This window comes from Thermobia domestica, chromosome 15, assembly GCF_964235325.1.
Source record: "Thermobia domestica chromosome 15, izTheDome1.hap1.1, whole genome shotgun sequence".
In the NCBI taxonomy this organism is placed as follows: Eukaryota; Metazoa; Arthropoda; class Insecta; order Zygentoma; family Lepismatidae; genus Thermobia; species Thermobia domestica.
Genome location: NC_137468.1, coordinates 168,715,019 through 168,734,380, shown reverse-complemented (window position 1 = coordinate 168,734,380; position 19,362 = coordinate 168,715,019). Strand labels below are relative to the sequence as shown.

Here is a 19,362-nt window from a genome sequence, read left to right as displayed (position 1 = left end):
TTTTATCTCGTATCGAAATGTCTACTCTATGGCCCATTTTTCTTTCGAGAGGCCACTGTCACAGATTCAACCTAGCTTGGCATACTCACTAATTGGTTATTTCCACAATTTGAAGAAGAAGGCAATGGCTTTATTTTTCAACCAGATGGAGCACCTCTTCACTGGCATTTACATGTTCGGGAACATCTGAATCAGCGGTTTCCAGGAAGATGGATTGGACGTGCCGGAAATGATGATAATACCTTTTACAAGTGGCCGCCGAGGTCACCTGACTTAGCGGTCTGTGACTTCTTTTTATGGGGTTACGTAAAGGATTGTATCTATGTACACCCATCTATGTGTTTATTGTTCTTAACATTAAACCTTAAAATCCACTGGATTTACTGTTAAAATCATTTTGAAATTTCCAATTCGTGGGACTCAGAAGCGAATCAATCCAGGAAAAAAAAAAAAGTCTTGGAAATCGAATGATTTAGAACTCGAATAGAGCTGTAGGATGTCTTAAGCTCGTATTCCGTGGTTTTATTTTCTTATGAAACAAAGGAACAGTAGTAAGGCAAATTTAATTTGAAACTAAATTAATGAGAAAAATATCCAACATGAAAATGAAAATTTTACTGTAAAAATGTAATACATCTAATGAAAATGAGTGTCTAACAAGAAAATTTATACTTTGATTTTAATTAGAACCGCAAAGAAAAAAAAAAAACAGGAAAGTTAGAGTTAATGGGTAAGTAGTAAGCAAAAACTGCACTTTCAAGAGATTAGCAAATAAACTTAATTTTAAAAGGATAGAAAATGAGCCACCTAATATTTCAAAATTGTACTAAGTAACGTAAGAACTGTTTCAATGACCTTTCTTCAAAACCAGAAGTTTGGGTGTTTAGTTATGAACAGGCTCATCATTTTAGGAGACAGTGGGAGAGAGGGGGGGGGGGTAATTTCGCTCTGAATTGAAGAAAGGCTCATATAGGCCTTTTCTTTTTGTTCAATTGTATAAAAGACGAACTCATATGGGTGGAAAATCTCTTCCCTAGGGTTGCCAACTGACTGGTATTTTACCGGTATTTTTGTCAGGCTTAACTATATATTTCAAGGCTTAAAATACAATTATTTACCATTTGTTTTTGAGTATTACAAGTAGATGCCGGTAATGATATTTTTCATAGTTGGCAACTCTACATACCCCCTTCCCAAGAAAAATCTGACATTATACTGCCGTTTATCTCGTCATAATTGTCAGGTATTCACATTTCTGCAAAGATGAAATGGTTTGAAAATATATTGCATATAGCTATTGGTTTATTTAATAACATTTTGTAAGTGTTAAGATGATTTGCTTTTTCACTTGATCCGTACGCTAACAAATCTCCAACTCCAACATTCTCAGTAGTTAACGAAAGCTATCCCCTTGTGCAAGTATATATAGAAAAAAATGAAAAATCTCTTAATAGTTTTTCAGACAGAAGACTTTTTTCTTTTAGAAACAAAAATGTAGCCGTATCCGTATGCTTGTATATTCTCCATCTGCACGAAAATTAATCTTAAATTTTTGACATCATATATTAAGAAAAATGCATAACCTTAGTATATAAAGAAATAGATGTCATTGTGCTAATTACAAGTTCCTTCAACATGTGTTGATCAAACATGATAGCTGCATTAATTTGTGATTATAAAAATAAACCTGGAAAAACCTAATTAGAATACGACAAATGTCAACTTCTGAGTTCGCTCTCCTCTTCCACATCTAGTAGAATGTGTTTAATCTTAAAAAATAAAATAGAGAGAATTCTAGAATACGATTCTTGTAATGAACATTTGCCGTCAAGAATGTCCTTGAAAAACAGTTACAAAATTAGGCTTATATATAGGTGGAGCAAGTAGTTACAATGATGCAATTCCAACAAATAAACAAAGTTAAAACGTATGTGTATCAAATTAAACGTGTGTGGTGTGGATGTGTTGGATTGCACGCGGACAGGGGTGCGAAGAACGATTCCAAGGTCGCCGGGTTGGCAGCTGGGAAATTCAGGTCATCAGGTCACTCAGCTGCCCACCGGGATTTTTGTTGAGTCTTCGTTGTAACTGGTTACCTGTTGAACGTGTTAAATCAACAGTAACGTTACGTTTTTCCTTTTCTAGAAGTTGGTTTTAAAAGCTTTTGCCCTCAGGTCGTAAAGGAAGCTCTGAACTAGCGTGCATTACAGTTCTGCAGATAAATGGTCCCAAATACGTTTTTAGCTTAGGCGTGTGGCAACCTTGAAGGGTCATTTGCACTTCGCAACTATATTATATTTTGCAATGCAACTTCTTTTCATTGCTTGTATTGACATTACGTACTCAATGACATAACTAACGGTGCTAATTCCAAATCAGGGGGACAAACAATTCTTTATTTTCTGTTAGGTTTTCCGTTTGACACTGATGGAAATTGAACGAAAATCGAAATGGAATCTTTCTATATCTTCTATTTATTGTTTGATCTATTAGCAAAAGTGCGGATGTGGAACCGCAGAAGGGCGACACACAGAAACGATTTCGAAGAGAAAGTTGCGTTTCCACCAATTACTACTTTCCAGTTTTAATTTAAGGATAATTGATTAACAATATACTAATTTTTATACTTTACGTAAGAGCAACAAATATAATAATTTCTAGTTTCTAATATGTAAAATTCTCTTAGTTTCCTGCCTTAAAGAGATTATTAACACTGGTTGTCTATTTTGCTAGACTGTCCCCTTACCATGATGTGACCCTGAATACTACAATAGTTTATAATGGATAAAATCTAAAGATGAGATCTATTAATTAATAGGTCTTATTAAGCTAAAGAAAATCATATCGGTGAGTGTAAATTATCATGCGTAGTTTTTTTTAAAAAAAAAAAAACTATTTCTTTGTAAACCTGGTGATCCCGCTTAACATAATTACTAACGCTCTTATCTTTGTGCGAGCGGTCCTGGGCGCAATTCCCGGCGGGAACACTCGATCGAAGGGGTGTTAATCTATTTTCGGGCCTGCTATTCTGAGTAATGTTTTTCCTAGGTCTTCCTCATTCATGCCAGGCAAATGCCAGGAAGGTACCTAACAGGAAGATCCCAAGGTCGCTTCTTTCCTTCCCCATTCCTTTCTTCCTTACTCACTCCTTCGGGTAATGCAATCCCCGAGGGACGTCATTCGTCAGACGTAAGAGCCTACAATAGCCATACGTGCCGAAAGCCCAAAATATAATCCTAATTCCTAAGTCTCTTCTGTTGGATAAATGACGGGAAATTGTTTCTAGCTAACATAAATTGTTGGATAAATGACGACAAATTATTAGTTGGCCAACATTAACTATTGCATAGATGATGTCAAATTGTTCGTTGCCCAACATAAACTGCTGGTTAAATAATGACAAATTGTTGGTTGACCAATATTAAGTATTGGATAAATGAGAAGAAATTGTTATTTCGCCAACATAAGCTGTTGCATAAATGTCGGGAAATTGTAGGTTGTCCAACATTAACTGTTGAATAAATGACGGTAAATTGTTTGTTAGCCAACATTAAATGTTGGATAAATGACGGCAAAATTTTGGTTGGCAAACATAAACTATTGGATAAATGATGGGAAATTAATGTTTGGCCAACATAAACTGTCCCTATTAACAGAGACGACTTGCAAACCGCTTGCTGTAAGCTTGCACTGAAAGTCGGCAAACTTCCATCCGGCTTGATTGGAAAGCGTGCAAGCATGCCGCAAGTTGGATTCAAGCAATGAAGTTACATGGGAGCAAACTTGCATTCAGTGTTCCATTCAAGCTTGACGCAAGTGTTTTACTCTGGCGGCAAGTCAATAGCCAATGAACGACCAGTGATGTTATAACGCTCTGGGAAGGATTTAAAGTATCGCTTGCAAATACAACAAAAGGCAAATTGTATGAAAGCACGCGTTGAAAGGGCAAGCGTAGCAAGTCAAAAGCTAAGCACGCGCCAACTGGCCGAAAGCATTCTTACAACTTGGGGTTGAATAAATGACGGGAAATTGTTGTTGGCCAGTATAAACTGTTGGACAAATGACGGGAAATTGTTGTTGGCCAGCATAAACTGTTGGATAAATTATAACAAATTATTAGTTGGTCCAACATATATTATAACGTTATGCCCACTATTAGCCTGCAAAGGGCCTATCAATGTGGGCTACTAAGGTTGATGTTGAACGAGTGTTAAACTTCAAAATAATTAACAATCGAAGAATAGCTTTGATACAAGAAAATAAAGAATAATGGTTATGGGCGTTACTCTTTCAATTCTTTTGTTAAGGCCACTCCTAGGATCCCATAATTGTGACAAGGTTGCATCCAGCTACTGTGCATCTTCTCATCTCTGTTATAGCTCTGTAATAAATGTATGACTAATATTCAATTTAACTTTTAATAACAATTTATAGTCAAAATGGCATTGACAAGTTAAATTACTAAGCAAGGCAACTTATGATTTTGTTTTCCATTATTAACCGCGATATACTGTATGTACTGTTGGAGCTGAAGATGTGTTGCGCTCAGGGTCAATACCAAATTATATTCTGTACTCAACAGTAACAGTATTGTTTTAAGAACCTACAATAAAGAAGCTAACTTAAAGGTTGCGTATTTCCAATAAATGTTGGATAAATGATGGATAAGATATTGTAGTTATCGACTGTGTGTATTAAGAATAATTCAAAAATATAAATTCATAGCACAAATATATAACTTTTAAAGATCTCTATGCCCTTGCAACTGTTAACCTAACAATCTCCAAACATTAACATACAACTAAATCATTGTTGCAGAAAGTTATGAATATCATAATCGCCCTGTCATAACCTTGACCAAATGTTTTGGTATAATGAGAATTCTTTACATCATCATAGATAAATTGATAGAAGGTTACTTTTGATGTTATGGGCGTGGTAAGTGGAGAAAACCTCATTTTTTTCCCCTGTGACCTTGTAAACTGAAAATCAAGTAGGTACAACAAAATAGTGTTTTCGCCTTATGGTCGGGAAGTTTCTGGTTCGAGTTCCTTCGGTCACTTTTGCTGATTGAGGATTTTCCCAAGGTTTCCTTTCAGTTGTATGTATAAGGAAAATGCTGAAATATTATCTATAAATGTAGACCTAGCTTTTTTTTTTCAAAATTCCTTCCTATCTTTCGGGGGCCGCGGTAGCTCAGTGGTAGAGCGTTCACCTCTTGAGAATGGAGTCCTTGGTTCGATTGCAGTTCATGCCAAGTGAGCTTTGTGCTGAACAAACACTGTGTGTGAGGATTTTCTCGAGTTTCTTCCGTTTCTTTCAACCATTTCATTCACTTCTCATCATCACCGTCTCCTTTAGTCGAGCCGGCATAATCATGGGACGTAAAACAAAGATAATTTCTTTCTCATCTTTCATTCTTAATGTGAAATGCCGTCACTAACTATTGTGATATAGATACAATATAAAACATTAATAATAAGTAAATACCTTATAATATTATTATCAATATAACATTCACCTCTAAAGTCCAAGCAGCACTCCCATCTAGTCTAGTGGCTAGTGCGCTTGCAGTTGTTCATGTCGTCGGCCCCGGGTTGATTCCCAGTGTGAAAACATTGAAATGTGACGCATTATGATGCTCCAGATTTTAGCTTAAGGTTTAAATCGTATGTCCACGGCTCATGTAATATCGGTTCTCAAAAGGACCCAAATTCTAACCATCCAATTGAGGTCTATGCCGAATCGGCTATATCTTTTGTTTTTTGTTTCTTTATAGTTTAATTGCATGAATTTGATTTCTTCTATATTCCTTTAAAAGGTTAACGCATTTTTTTACAATACCCATTATTCTGGGTACCCAAGAATTGAATCCAGAAACCACAGGATCAGGTGGTGGACCCATGGGGAGGCTCCACTGGGTCCGGACCTCCCAAAACTTCCCAACTTAAGGTGATCTGGTACCCCTAGCAACCTTGAAAGTTAGTCCATTTAAAAAGCATTGCAAAGTTTTTCACTATTTTCTTCTTTATTATTAAAGTTACAAACGTCAAAATTTGAACAAACCTAGAGGAGACACATATCTATGCCTTGTGTGTTCTAGATTTTGAAAAAAACACAGTAAGGAAACCTTTATCTTCAACTTTGAAAACATGGCAACAGTAAGACCTGAACTCCCTGCTACGGTATAGTTTTTCCTTTCCGCCCGAGTCGAGCGGCAAGTTCAGTTCTCTGCCACGCTCAAGTTGTTCCAATCAGGTGACTCATAAACAGCGGTACAACCGAAACCTTCTTTTCTCATCTCTTTCCCTCTCTCTTTTTTTCTTTCTTTTCATTCTGCGAATTTCTGGAAGGGAAGTTGTCACTTGTCAGCTTACCATTTCCGCAAAGTGATCTTTGGGAAAGAGTATAGAAAAAATAATGTTGGAATCAATCTAGGACAAAATTACCCTTTGAAAGCGAGGTCAAAACCCTCTCTTCAGAAATAATTGAAAGATATTTACATGAATAATTTTGAATATGATCAAGTGAAATGGCAAAATTCCTAGGGTCTGCTTTTTTAAAAATCACTTTCGTTCTTTGTTACCTGCCCACATGGCCAATTCTATACTATCCCCTAGAACTTTTTTTTTTTTTTTTTTAATTTTTCATGCACATGTCCGGTGACAATACAATATTGTATAAATTACCATATACTCATGTGTAATGTCTATATCTCCCTTTTCCTGGAAGCGGAGAAGGAAAAAAATATAGATCCATGTAATGTTCACACTAGCAGTTCCTAATTTTAGATTTTTTTTCTAATAAATGAAGTTCGCAAGGCGCCTGAAGGCTGTGAGATTCTACCTGGGTATCATGTGCATAGATACACCTTCAAATTCGTATGAAATATCTTGTGCAAACTTTCATTGTGAGTTCGAACAGAAGAGAACCAAGTTTGATAAAGCTGGGTAACGGCTCACGCAACATTTTATGTTCTTTGTAAGTAAATGATGTTGGCTTATTTTAAAATTGAGCATGATTAGGGATGCGCACGAGACAAGATTTGTGGTTGTCTCTTCTCGAAAATTTGCTGTAAAAGTGATGTCTCGACTCGAAAAATGTATATTTCTCTATTGGAAAAGCCGTGTCTCGACTCGTCTCGTGCGTATACCTAAGCATAATTTAGTAGTAAATTTATTTTGCATTATACAAATTTGTTTAAATTATGTAACATCTGTGAAAACCTTGTTGACCAGGCTCGCAACCAGCCACTGAAGTTTGGGGAGCATAAATATACTAGGGGGGCAATCGTAACAATTCTGGGTCTCCGTATCAATGTCATAGGATGCATTGTGGTTTGAGGGGCTAAAAAATTTAGGAAGGGAGCAGGCCCCCTAACCCCCGCCGTAGTTGCACAACTATGTAAGTAGATTCCTCAGTACCGGTACTTTATTTCACAAAATAAACACCACTACTTTATTTCGCAAAAAAAATTCTTCACTACGTTATATAAAAATTGTATAACTCGACGGGTCAGTGTGCGAATTGAATATTTTTCCCAGGGCGGATGAATTTCACTCATATACGCACCCAGCCATCACACACGTAAGAGTGGGGAAAAGTTATTCCTATCTGGAATGAAAATTTTCTCTTACAGGGGGATAAAAATTTCTCAGAGGAGAAATCCCTGGCATCCCCTCGTCAATTAGCACACTAGGACGGGCCTCTCACAATTTATAAGGAAATCGACGCAAAAGGCTGTAAGATGACATTTTTCATATCTTTTCTTTTCACATGACATATTTTCGACTCCAGACGACACAGGGACGGATCCAGGATGGATTCCTGAGGGATGGGGTAGCGGTGAGTTGTAACACTGCTACTTAGGGTTACTTTAGTTTTATTATGTACAGACTTGAACTTTTACATCACTGGTGATTGTGCCATTGGAGGTGGCGAACGACCCTTCCCTCAGGATCCGCCTACAAGTCTCTATGCCATCCCTACAGGATAAAATAAGATACACAATAATGTTTTCCACTTATGTTTGAAGGCATACGCGTAGCCAGAAATATTCGTTAGTCGGGTTTAAATATAGAGCCCATAATAATAATAATAATAATAATAATAATAATAATAATAATAATAATAATAATAATAATAATAATAATAATAATATCCGCTTAGTATTGTGTTTCGTAGAACAGATGTAGACTTCTTCATCTGACACTGTCCGTCTCCATATAAACATTTCCCACCCCCACATCTTTAGATTCCAATCAGTCTCGGTGGTCCGTCTCTCTGTTTATTGTTAATTTCACTGGAATGCATTTCTTTATAGTCTTTAATCTTTGCATAAAATTAACAGTCCTCACCTAAAAGATGTGTGGTGTAGTATGCGACGCAATACTTCCCTGTGGGAAACCCTGGAAATGTACGTATTGCAATCGGGCATCTCACCTGAGTCTCCCGTTTAATCAGTAAGTACGCTGGGAATTTTATTTTGTGAGGTGTTCAAAACCCAAGAGGGAGAGCATTTAGAATAGTGATACATATTTTTACAGAAACGCAAAGGAAGCAATATATTTTGTTACGCCCAGGGATGTGTGTAAAGAAATTTTGGTTGGTGTTAGGGGGTTGTTAGGGGGTGTTTATGGGGTTGGGAAAGATTTTAAACAAAGAAACTTAATTTCCTAGTCTTCTCTGGATTACAGGGGTGCCCACAGTCAAGTTTTGGGGCACAGGTTTCACCTATGGTTTTTATTTTTTTATTTATTCATTTTTTTTTTTTTTTTTTTGAGGAACATAATTTGTCATTGAAAGTGGAACAATCGAACTTTAATTATACCACAATGATGCTTTTATGAACACGAGTGGCGTATTTAGGAATTTGTTTCGGGAAGGGGTATGCACAATACGAGAATAAGCACTTATATTTTTCCTTTTAGGTGCCGATAAATTTTAATGAAGTTGTGAATATAACAAATTTATTTCGGGGGGGGGGGGGGATTGAGCTCGATAGCCACCGACTGATGAACACTAGGTATGAAGGAGAACTTAGCATGAATAACATTTTTAAATAAGTAATTGTCATAATAAAGAATGGTAAATTTGGGGGGAGGACAGTAAATGGGAAGAATGGTAACCTTCAGGGGAAAATAGGGACCTCTGCCTGGGTGTGTATATTCTCTACTCATTTACATTTTCGATTTACACATCATCGAAACATTGTGATGTGTCGTCGTACGTATATGTAAGCCCCTTCTCCACACAGGAATATTGTTGTTGATCCAATTTGAAAGCTAAAATCTTCTAATTTCAATAGATATGAAAGGAGGGATTACAACCTATACCAACACATCTTAAAGTACGCCACTGTTTGAAAGTATTTCTTTACTAATGTACATACTTTCCAAGAGCTTCAGTTTGATGCGTTAGGTCCTATTTATCGTTTCTAGCTATTTATCATTTTTAGAAAATATTTTTTCTGCATTTATATGCTTATCTATCTATATTTATCTCTCTCTCTCTCTCTCTCTCTCTCTCTCTATATATATATATATATATATATATATATATATATATATATATATATATACAGGGGCGGATCCAGGATATGATCAAGGGAGGGGCTGAACCATATTTTGCCGTTTTATCCAGTGTAAAGCAGGATTGAAGCCCATTTTATCCAGTGTATATCTGAGCGTCAAGGGGGGGGGCTATAGCTCCTATAGCCCCTCCCTTGGATCCGCCACTGTATATATATATATATATATATATATATATATATATATATATATATATATATATATATATATATATATATATATATATATATATATATATATATTACTTCTATCTGTTTACCTGTCTATCAACCGTTCGATTTATCATCTTTCATTCAACATTCAAATACTGCATTGAAATAAAGCTACATAGAAACAGAAGTAATAACCACAGAAATACGAAACACAATAGCACTTCTTTCTTCTCTTTTCTTATGTTTCTGAAGCCGAAAGTCGTGCGATATTTTTCCTCGGTCGGCAGGAATATCTCGCTTTCCGTTGTCTTTTCACGGCACAGACATTTGTACTGCTATCCCTCCTGCTGTCACTCATAAAGTGATTATCCGTCGATATTCACATTTCAAGCAACCACGACTCGGACAGGCAGAAAGACGACCGCTAAACGCGGACAGGGAGGTTCACACAGGAGTCAATAGACATTTCAACAAAAGGAGACACCAACTCAAAATTTGAGTGGGAGGGTTACATCTGCGTTGCCAAGTTTTTAAAATCAAACATGGAAGCTTTTTTACTGTGTTTTTTTCAAAATCTAAAACACACAAGACATAGATATGTGTCTCCTCTAGGTTTGTTCAAATTTTGACGTTTGTAACTTTAATAATAAAGAAGAAAATAGTGAAAAACTTTGCAATGCTTTTTAAATGGACTAACTTTCAAGGTTGCTAGGGGTACCAGATCACCTCATTTATACAGTCAACGACAAAAGTTCTTTCCATTTGGTAAAATTTATTTTGGGAATAACTGTAGTATAGCTGGAACGTACAATGGTAGTATAGGCTAGAACGTACAGAAAATTACTTTTTTTTTTTAAGAAATAGTGAAAACTGCACTAAAATTGTCTTTCCATTCTGGTTATATACTAATTTCATTGATCAGAAAGAACTTTTGTCGCTGGCAGTACACTTTCTCAATAAAACTAAACTTGTTTCACATGCAAATCATTGATGTCGCATGAAAATTTGATCTTACAGTTCATTTTTATTGTTTCTCCTTAACAATAATCTAGTTATATCATTTTCCCCCCTAAAAATAAAGGTGGAAGTATTTTACAATTACTTATCGTCTTTTTGAATGCAGAGTAATACCTGTTCAATATTACATAGATGTAGTGGTTTGCAGTATTGGACACCTCATCCCAAAGCTTGGACTCTTCGCAACAAAAATTTCGGGGAGCATGCCTGCAGAGGATTATCAATATATTAAAATGTTGGGTTTATGTTTGTGGTCAAGAAAACTTTATATGTTTGTGGCCAATCCTTTCGACAATGAGATCTCGAAAACACAAGTGCTAGAAACGTGCCATTTTCGCTGATCTATTCCGAATTTTGTGTAGAAATGCGAGCTCTGATTCATTTTTTTTAAAACTTGTCTTTATTTTTTTTATTCCAAATTTAAGCACCTTTTGGACCCTATTAGTTTAAAATTACCACTAGGACGTTAAGGTTGATACCCTTGTGAAAGGCAACCAGTAAAGGAGTTACGTATAGCAGGTTGATAGATTTCAGCCGCTTTGCTGACAAAACCTATTGCAAGCTGGAAACTTTGAAAGCTTATGGACCCACAATGGGGCGTACTCGGATATGGAATTACAACAGGGTGTCTACCAAAATTCCAAAATGAAATTTCGTGACTTATTCATGACCTTTTCTTTCCCAAACCACAAAATTTAGTAACATTCTCAGGAGCGATTTGGGTGCGAATTAGGCCAAATTTTCATGCATGAGATAGAAGCGTACTTTGCTTGTATTTGGTACCGTCTAAAGCAGACCATAGACATTTTTGGTGGTAAATTTTGATGTTTTAGAGAACAAAATTTTCCAGTCTATACTTATATTTGTACAAATAAAAAAATCGTGACCCAAAAGCTAAATTTCGTGACTTTTTCTTGACTTTCATGACCGTTTTCTGATTTCATGACTTTCGTGACTCGTGACCGGTAGACACCCTGTATAAGGAAAAAAATATATTTGCATATGGTATCTATTATCACTTATCCAAGTTTGCCACAAACTCACCTCAACATTCTATACATTCAAATACTACATTTATATGTTTGTTTATAGCAATTCACTCCCTTTGAGAGTCTTCCTTCTTTACTTGTGTCCGTAAAGGGGCTACAGATATAATGAGAAGTGGGAAGAAGATTCACACTTATACAAGTATTAAAACTGTGCGCTGTGTAGATAGCGCAGATTCAGCTTGTTATTATTTAATGTTAAAACAATTTTCTTGACTGTGATAAAGGGGTAAGATGTAGTTTGAAGTGGAATTGTGTAAAGCAAACATTTGCCCAGTTGCTTCTTCACTTCGTCACAGCATCAGCCGTTGACAATTTAGACGTCGGTCATGCGTCAGGGAATTGTGCGTTGTTGCAACAGACCTACTTGTGGCAAGAGGTCGAGCATGAATTTCGTAACGGCATTGAATCCAAGAGCTTCCATACATACTAATATATCATATCGTCCAGTAGAAAAGTTTTAAAATTGCTCTCTCTTTCAAGATTACATCATAACTTTGTAAATACAAATGGAAAAGATTGCATTCTTCACATAAATTTAACAGAAAGAAAAAAAAATCATGAAATTATTGTGGCTTTAGATATGTAAATTTAACCTTGTTTTATCGGTTAGTAATTTAGTTCACTTTAGTTCCGGTAGATGACGTTTATGAAGCATACTTTAAAAAAATATTCACAAATAATTATATATGACTGACAATTGAATGTTTTCTTCACTATCAAGTTCGCTGAGAAAATGCTTTATCTAAAACTTTTATTGTTCGCATTATGGTTCAGTAGAACAATGAAGTTATTGAGTAAACAATTTTCCTGTTACAAAGTTATAGGCTACTCAGAAAGATTCTTACCATATTTTACTACAAGTGCTTTTGCTAGTGGTACGGAACAGTATGTAATATCGGCATCTTTTCCTAAACTTTTTTTTTTAAATGCGATTTCTCTATTCAGCGGTTCCCAACCTTTTTCCTTGGCACTCCAGTTCGTAAACTTCGCATAACTCTTTCTCGCTTGTTGATCATGCGTGTTTCTTTGTCTGACATTTCAGATGCAGGATCGAACTCTGAAATCTTCAATAATAATAATAATAATAATAATAATAATAATAATAATAATAATAATAATAATAATAATAATAATAATAATAATAATAATAATAATAATAATATAATTTATAGTGTGTTTATTTCCATTAAAACGGTTGCATTCCCTTATAGTATAGTATTTCTTATACATAATTTTGTACTTAATGAATATTTCCTACCTAGTATTTAATTTAACCCCTCTTTGTAATATTTTCTATTGTATACAAGTTTCCCTTTTTATCAACTTAAATTTGGTTGAAACTAGTCGCTGAGCAAAACAGGTGTCTGATGAAGCCAAGTGGATAATTGATGAAACTGTTACACGTTAATTTTTTTTTTTTTTTTACAATAAACGTATTATTTTGCTTAATGGGTAGTTTATATCAAATTTAAATCCTCTTAGTAGTTTATTTCTTTCACTAGATTGGACTCTTCCCTTTGCTCGCTTCTCACGTCCCACCATGGGGCGCACCCCTCAGGTTGGGAACCTTTGCTTTAATAATTTCTTTACTTTATATATATATATATATATCGTATAAATTTTTCAATTTAAACCTATTTGAAGATTGAAACAAGATACAGGATTTTCTAGAAGGACTGGTAGGGTTTCATGCGGCTGCTGTGCAGCAGTGATGAAATTTAGGAGTTTGCATGATACGCCAGAAAGTAGAATGTTTGAATGATACGCCGGAGCTGCTATGCAGGAGTAATGAAAGTGGGCTGGATGAAGGTACGCAGGAGCTGCTGTGCAAGAGTGATAAAAATAGGATGGACAAATAATAACCTGTTTTATTCAGTACAAAAATAAATGCAATGCTACCAGAATCAATTATGCCATGATTAAAAAAAAAAATGTTTCAGTGTGTCTCCTGGCATGTGCACCACTCATAGCACAACGAAAGCTCAGACGATAATCAATTTCATACGAGCCTCAATCGAGTACATCTAGTACAATGCCAATTGTCTCTTTGATCTTGCTTTGTGGTTTGTTTCCTAAAACTTTTCCGAAATATTGTGCCGATTATTTTACCAATTATACCAGGTATTATTTTGCAAGAAAATAATCAAACAACAGTAGAAAACCTTAAAAAAGGGAAAAAAAGAAAGAAAGAAAGAAAGAATATATGACTCAGCTACAATTTAAATGGAGAACTACTTCGTTGTCAGGAATATAGGTCTAGGAACTTTCATAAATACATGAACATTCCAGAAACAGATTGACTTAGTTTATACAGCTTGCTATAGCACCTTTGGTGCATAGCTGTTTCATTTGTAAATATTTTTGTAATTAAATTAGTATTTAATATAATTTTAGTATTGTTTTAGTGGTACGAAAAATCCTTGGCCAAGGTACTTATGTATATAATGCTAATTTCTTGCTTTGTTTTTATATATTTTAAAATGTTAAGAATCTTGTGTAAATGAATTCTTGTTATGCCTCTAACATTTTTTTTTTATTTTAGCAGTTTTAGAAAGTTACAAAATGAGCTCTGGACTTGACTCCCCTATACGCCGTGGGAAGCTTCACTTTCTATTTTTCGTTTTTTTTTTATGGGGAAGAAGGGGGAAATTGTGTGGAAGGCTGACCACTTGGCGAGAGGCTTGAGACTATATAAGTCAACCCACCCCTTCTTCCAGGATTCACTTCTTATAAGATTTTCTTCGGGGACTCTCTTGTTCCGGTAAGAGGGTTGTCTCTATGTCCAGACATAGGTGAATAAAGTTCTCTTTTTTTTACTTTAAGATTTTTTGGACGGAGCGGGCGGAATGAGCTGCTCCTGATAGTTTTGGGCAGGTTTCTAAGTGATGAAGCCTGCGACTTCGTAAACAATAGCTAGATCATTATTTTTTTTTAGGGACATAGGCCAGAGTAGCCCAAAATGAGGGTTTCTCTTTAGATTTTAATGCTGGCACTGGTTCTGTCTGAGAGAACGACTTGGGCAGTTACCTTTTCGGTGCTTGCCGGGATGAGAATTTTAATGAGGTTCTCGGATGATTTTAAGGGCTCGGGAATTCACGAAGGCTGGAGCGAGGCTTGAGTTCCTGTTCGAGTCCATAATAATAATTTAAGGTTCTTTAGAGAAATTAGAGGAACTTGTTAGGAGACAGCAGGCCTAATAGTGGAGGTCTCTGCCTTTAGGAGAGCTTGCGGTTACAGAGCGAGTAACCTCATGGTACAGATATTTTAACTAGTCAATAAAGAGTTATTCCAGGGCAATTTCAGGTTTTTATTTAAGCTGATACTCTTTTGTCGACCTTAGTTATGTTTATAAATTTTTCCCTTGATAGGCTGGAGAAGCGACGAAGGGGAGGCATTCCTCCCATAATCTATGAATCTTGGCTTCTTTTTTTTTCTCTCTTTTTTTTACTTGTTTATTACTTTGACATACCCCTAGAGAGCTAAAGAAGCAAGATTCCCGCTTAATACTCTCTTCCAACCTTCCTTGTTACTTCTGTGGATATAAGGTGGCGGATTGATAGGAAGGAAGAGAGAGGGCGGGCTAAGGAATAGCAAGCTTGTCAAATAAACATTCACGCATCATTTCTATATTGACAATTCGCTCACTAAAGTTACAGTAAAGAAATATATTGAATTACTAGCTGTAAACGCCTGTCGTTGCATTGGCTTAAAATTCAGAACTTTGATAACACGGTGGTTCAGTGGTAGACATCTTACCTCTGATACGTGGGGACTCTGGTTCAATCCCTGGTTAAGTAAGTTTGTGGTGGACAACATTGTGTCCGTGTTTTTCTCGGGGGGTACTCCCGTTTTCTCCCACTTTCTCATTCCACCAATCCTGCCATCATCATTCACTTGCTTTAATCTGTAAGGGTCTGTCCTGGTTCGTATTTTAGTAATCTTCAAAATAATTCAAAACGTTTTAACACTTTTTTAGCTGGTTTTTAATACTAAACGATGAGAAGCGTACATAATCAACTTTCTGAATATACAACAAGATGTCTACACCTTTATACATACACATTTCCTCGACAAGATGTCTACGTACATGTACATTTATTTACGACGTTGCTATAGTAACAACTCTCTTTTATTAGTTACCGATTACAAAAATAATGTCTCGAAATCTCTATATGTCTTTCTTTTCTTTATACATAATACTGCTCAAATAATTCGCCTCTGATCCCTTTTTGTAAGCTGGCACATATTGCTAATGTTACATACAACGTTATCGTTGTAAATCATAATATCCCGTAGCCTAAAGGGTATAACGTGGAACTTTAAACTGAAACACATTTCATTTCAAAGAGAATTTGGTCCACGAGGGATTTGTCCGCATTTCTATCTTGTTGGAGACTCGTAACCAGAATACTAAGACAGGAGTGAGGGATGAAATCATTTTTCGGTGGCCTGTCTTGATTTCACCATACAGTGGCGGATTCAGGATATGATCAAAGGAGGGGCTAAACAAAAGTTTGCCATTTTATCCAGTGTAAAGCAGGATTGAAGTCCATTTTATCCAGTGTAAACTTGAGCGTCAAAGGGAGGGGACTATAGCCCCTTAGCCCCCTTGGATCCGCCCTTGTATATATATATATATATATATATATATATATATATATATATATATATATATATATAACTGAAAGTTTAACAGTAATGAAAGGGTCGCGGGAACCTCAGTTACGAACCTGCTTCTTGGATCTCTTGTTGTAGCATCGTAAAGCAATCACAAGTTTCTGAAATATATATATAGGCCTATATAATATATAGAATATAAGCAAACTGTGGGCTAGAAGGCAAATACCTAGGTAATTGTTGGAGCTACTGATTATGTATCACCAATTAAAAGTACTCACCTTTTCTAATTATTTATAATTTTATGTATTATATAATTCAAAGTGCAAGTGGGACAAAATACCAGATCTACTATTTACAATTGATTTTTAGTATTATGTCAGTGCTCTTATTTGATGAATAGTAAAAAGGAAAAGTGTAAATGTTATGAAAAGAATTATTTTGTTAAAAAATACGACTTCATCAATGCTACCAATGTCATCTCAGAAGCAAGAGCATTAAAACAAAGAATCGTCGAGCGCAGGGTTTCTCAACTGCGGGTCGCGACTGGAAAATATTTTTAAATATTATTTTGAATTTTGTTCTGATAAGCATATTTTTATTTTTACACATACTGTAAAGAACAATAAAAAATAGGTCTACTAAACACTTTCAAGAGGTGCAGAGTTGTTTAAAAATCAATTTAAATGAAAGAGCTACAGTACGAAATTAATGAGAACTGCATATTGAAATTACCAGAAATATACAAATGTAACAAAACCTGCATATTAAAATACAATTACAATCGAAAGCTGTGAGATACCTAAGCATGTTGTGATTTCACTAGTGTGGCATTGTCCTGTTCAATCTTCCTGACGCACGTTATCAAGTGATTTAAAATACTTAACTTATTACAAAACACTTAACTTTTTTAAACAATTGTCCAAGTTTTTAAAACCCTAAATTAGAAATCACTGTACTTCTTTTTATCATATGACAAAAAATTAAGGGAGTTATGAAGTTTTAAAATTTTCAACCGGTCTCCATTTTGAAACAGTATGATGGATTGAATTCGATGCTTGTAATATGAATGAACTGACCAAGTTTGGTTTTAATCCATTTGCTTTTAGAGAAGTTACTGTATCCACTACATATATACAAGAAATCAATTCTACTATTATAAAAATAGGTGGATATCGTGAGATCTCCGCAACAGATGTATTAAAAACCCCTCATAAGCTTATTACAAACCAGAAATTATAAGGGGGTCGCTGCCAAGAGGATGTGATAAAATGGGGAACGTGATAGAAATTAGGTTGAGAACCATTAGTCTAGCGAAACGTGGTTTCCTATTGCATTTATTCTCTGCTATGTACATAACATTTTTGTTCTCTATCTAGATCTGTGAGAAAATGCATTAAAAATAATTAACTTGATAATATCGTTGGAAGAGATGCACAGAGCAGATGATGGAAGTAGATTTCTCAAACGCCTTAACATACAGAATGCAGTTACTAAATATGAGAACTGAAGTAGAAAATTGCATAATTAAAGTACCAACGCTAAGTCACAATGATTGAGCATTAAGCTTTCTCCACATCAAATTATCTTCTTCTTCAAAGGAAGGAAGTTTTATCCTTGATTAAAGAGAAGCAAACGATTTGTATCCACGAATATGCAAATGCATTTAATGTGAAGAAGTTCTATAATAATAATAATAATAATAATAATAATAATAATAATAATAATAATAATAATAATAATAATAATAATAATAATAATAATAATAAGAAGAAGAAGAAGAAGAAGAAGAAGAAGAAAATGCAACTTAGAAAAGACTCTAAATATAAAAATTATAATAGTTAAAAGTCCCTAACCCTAAGAATTTTAAAATATTTGTGTTAATTAAACTTTGTTTCGATGCACTTTCTTACTTGTTCCACAATATTCTGATATGAAAAGTATAAGAAAACTTTAAGAATATTAATATTATTTTATGTAGTGATTTATTTGCCCTTGGAGGCGAAATTATGTAGTGAGGAACGGGTTGTTCTGGGTGAGGCAATCTTGTATCATGATTGTTGAAATCGCTAACTGTACACCATGTGGGTTCATCATACCGGTGTGATTTGCAGCTCACATAATTAATAGACTCCGGCGTTCGTAACTTAAAAATTCTATTTTGAACTTTTTCTGAGTTTGTTATATTAGTTCTTCCAATGTGGCATCCGTATAATGGCTACATATTAGAACTTGGTATGAACGCAGTATTCATATAATTTCAATCCTTTGGAAATTCTTAATATAAATCCGAGATTTGTATACGTCTGAGCCACTATACAATTTATATGTATACTCTTAAATGTTATACATATTTACAACATATAATAGTAATTCTTTAACAATTTCCGGAGATAAATAACATACTCTTTGTATGGAAAAATAAAATAATCTTTGTGTGAGCCGCTTCATTTATTTTAATTATGCAGTGGTACCAGGTGAAGAATGACCTTTTCCACTATTATTTTCTTTAGTATTCACAATATAGAAATAACATAGTAAAAATCATGAACAGTCTAAAATCCAGTTTTTCAGACAAATATTTAGAAAAAGATAATTATACTAGGTAATTATATATTATAAAAAGTAAACTTATTGTAGTACCTTGATTTTTTAAAATTTACTTTCTTGCTCTTGAGAACTTTTACAATATTCTAACTGTGTTTTTTTTCTGTGTTTTTTAAAATAGGTATTGGTATTGACGACACTTTTGTCATGTTGGCTGCTTGGCGGAGGACGTCGGTGCACCTGGAGGTTCCTGAGAGGATGGGTCAGATGATGTCAGAGGCTGCTGTTTCTATTACCATCACCTCCCTCACTGATATGCTTAGCTTCTGGATTGGGGTCATCAGTCCTTTCCCATCCGTCAGGATATTTTGCATCTACACAGGTAAGCTC

At 35.0% G+C, this 19,362-nt stretch overlaps 1 protein-coding gene across 2 annotated transcripts in view; it reads left to right on the top strand.

The window, feature by feature from the left end:
• The window catches only part of Ptr (patched domain-containing protein), a 437,818-nt gene that overhangs the window by 342,505 nt on the left and 75,951 nt on the right, over window positions 1–19,362 (top strand). For both annotated transcript variants that reach the window (XM_081740393.1, XM_081740392.1), the window contains one exon: window positions 19,154–19,354. In XM_081740393.1, coding sequence (XP_081596519.1) covers window positions 19,154–19,354 — 201 coding nt within the window. The remainder of the gene's footprint in view (window positions 1–19,153; window positions 19,355–19,362) is intronic.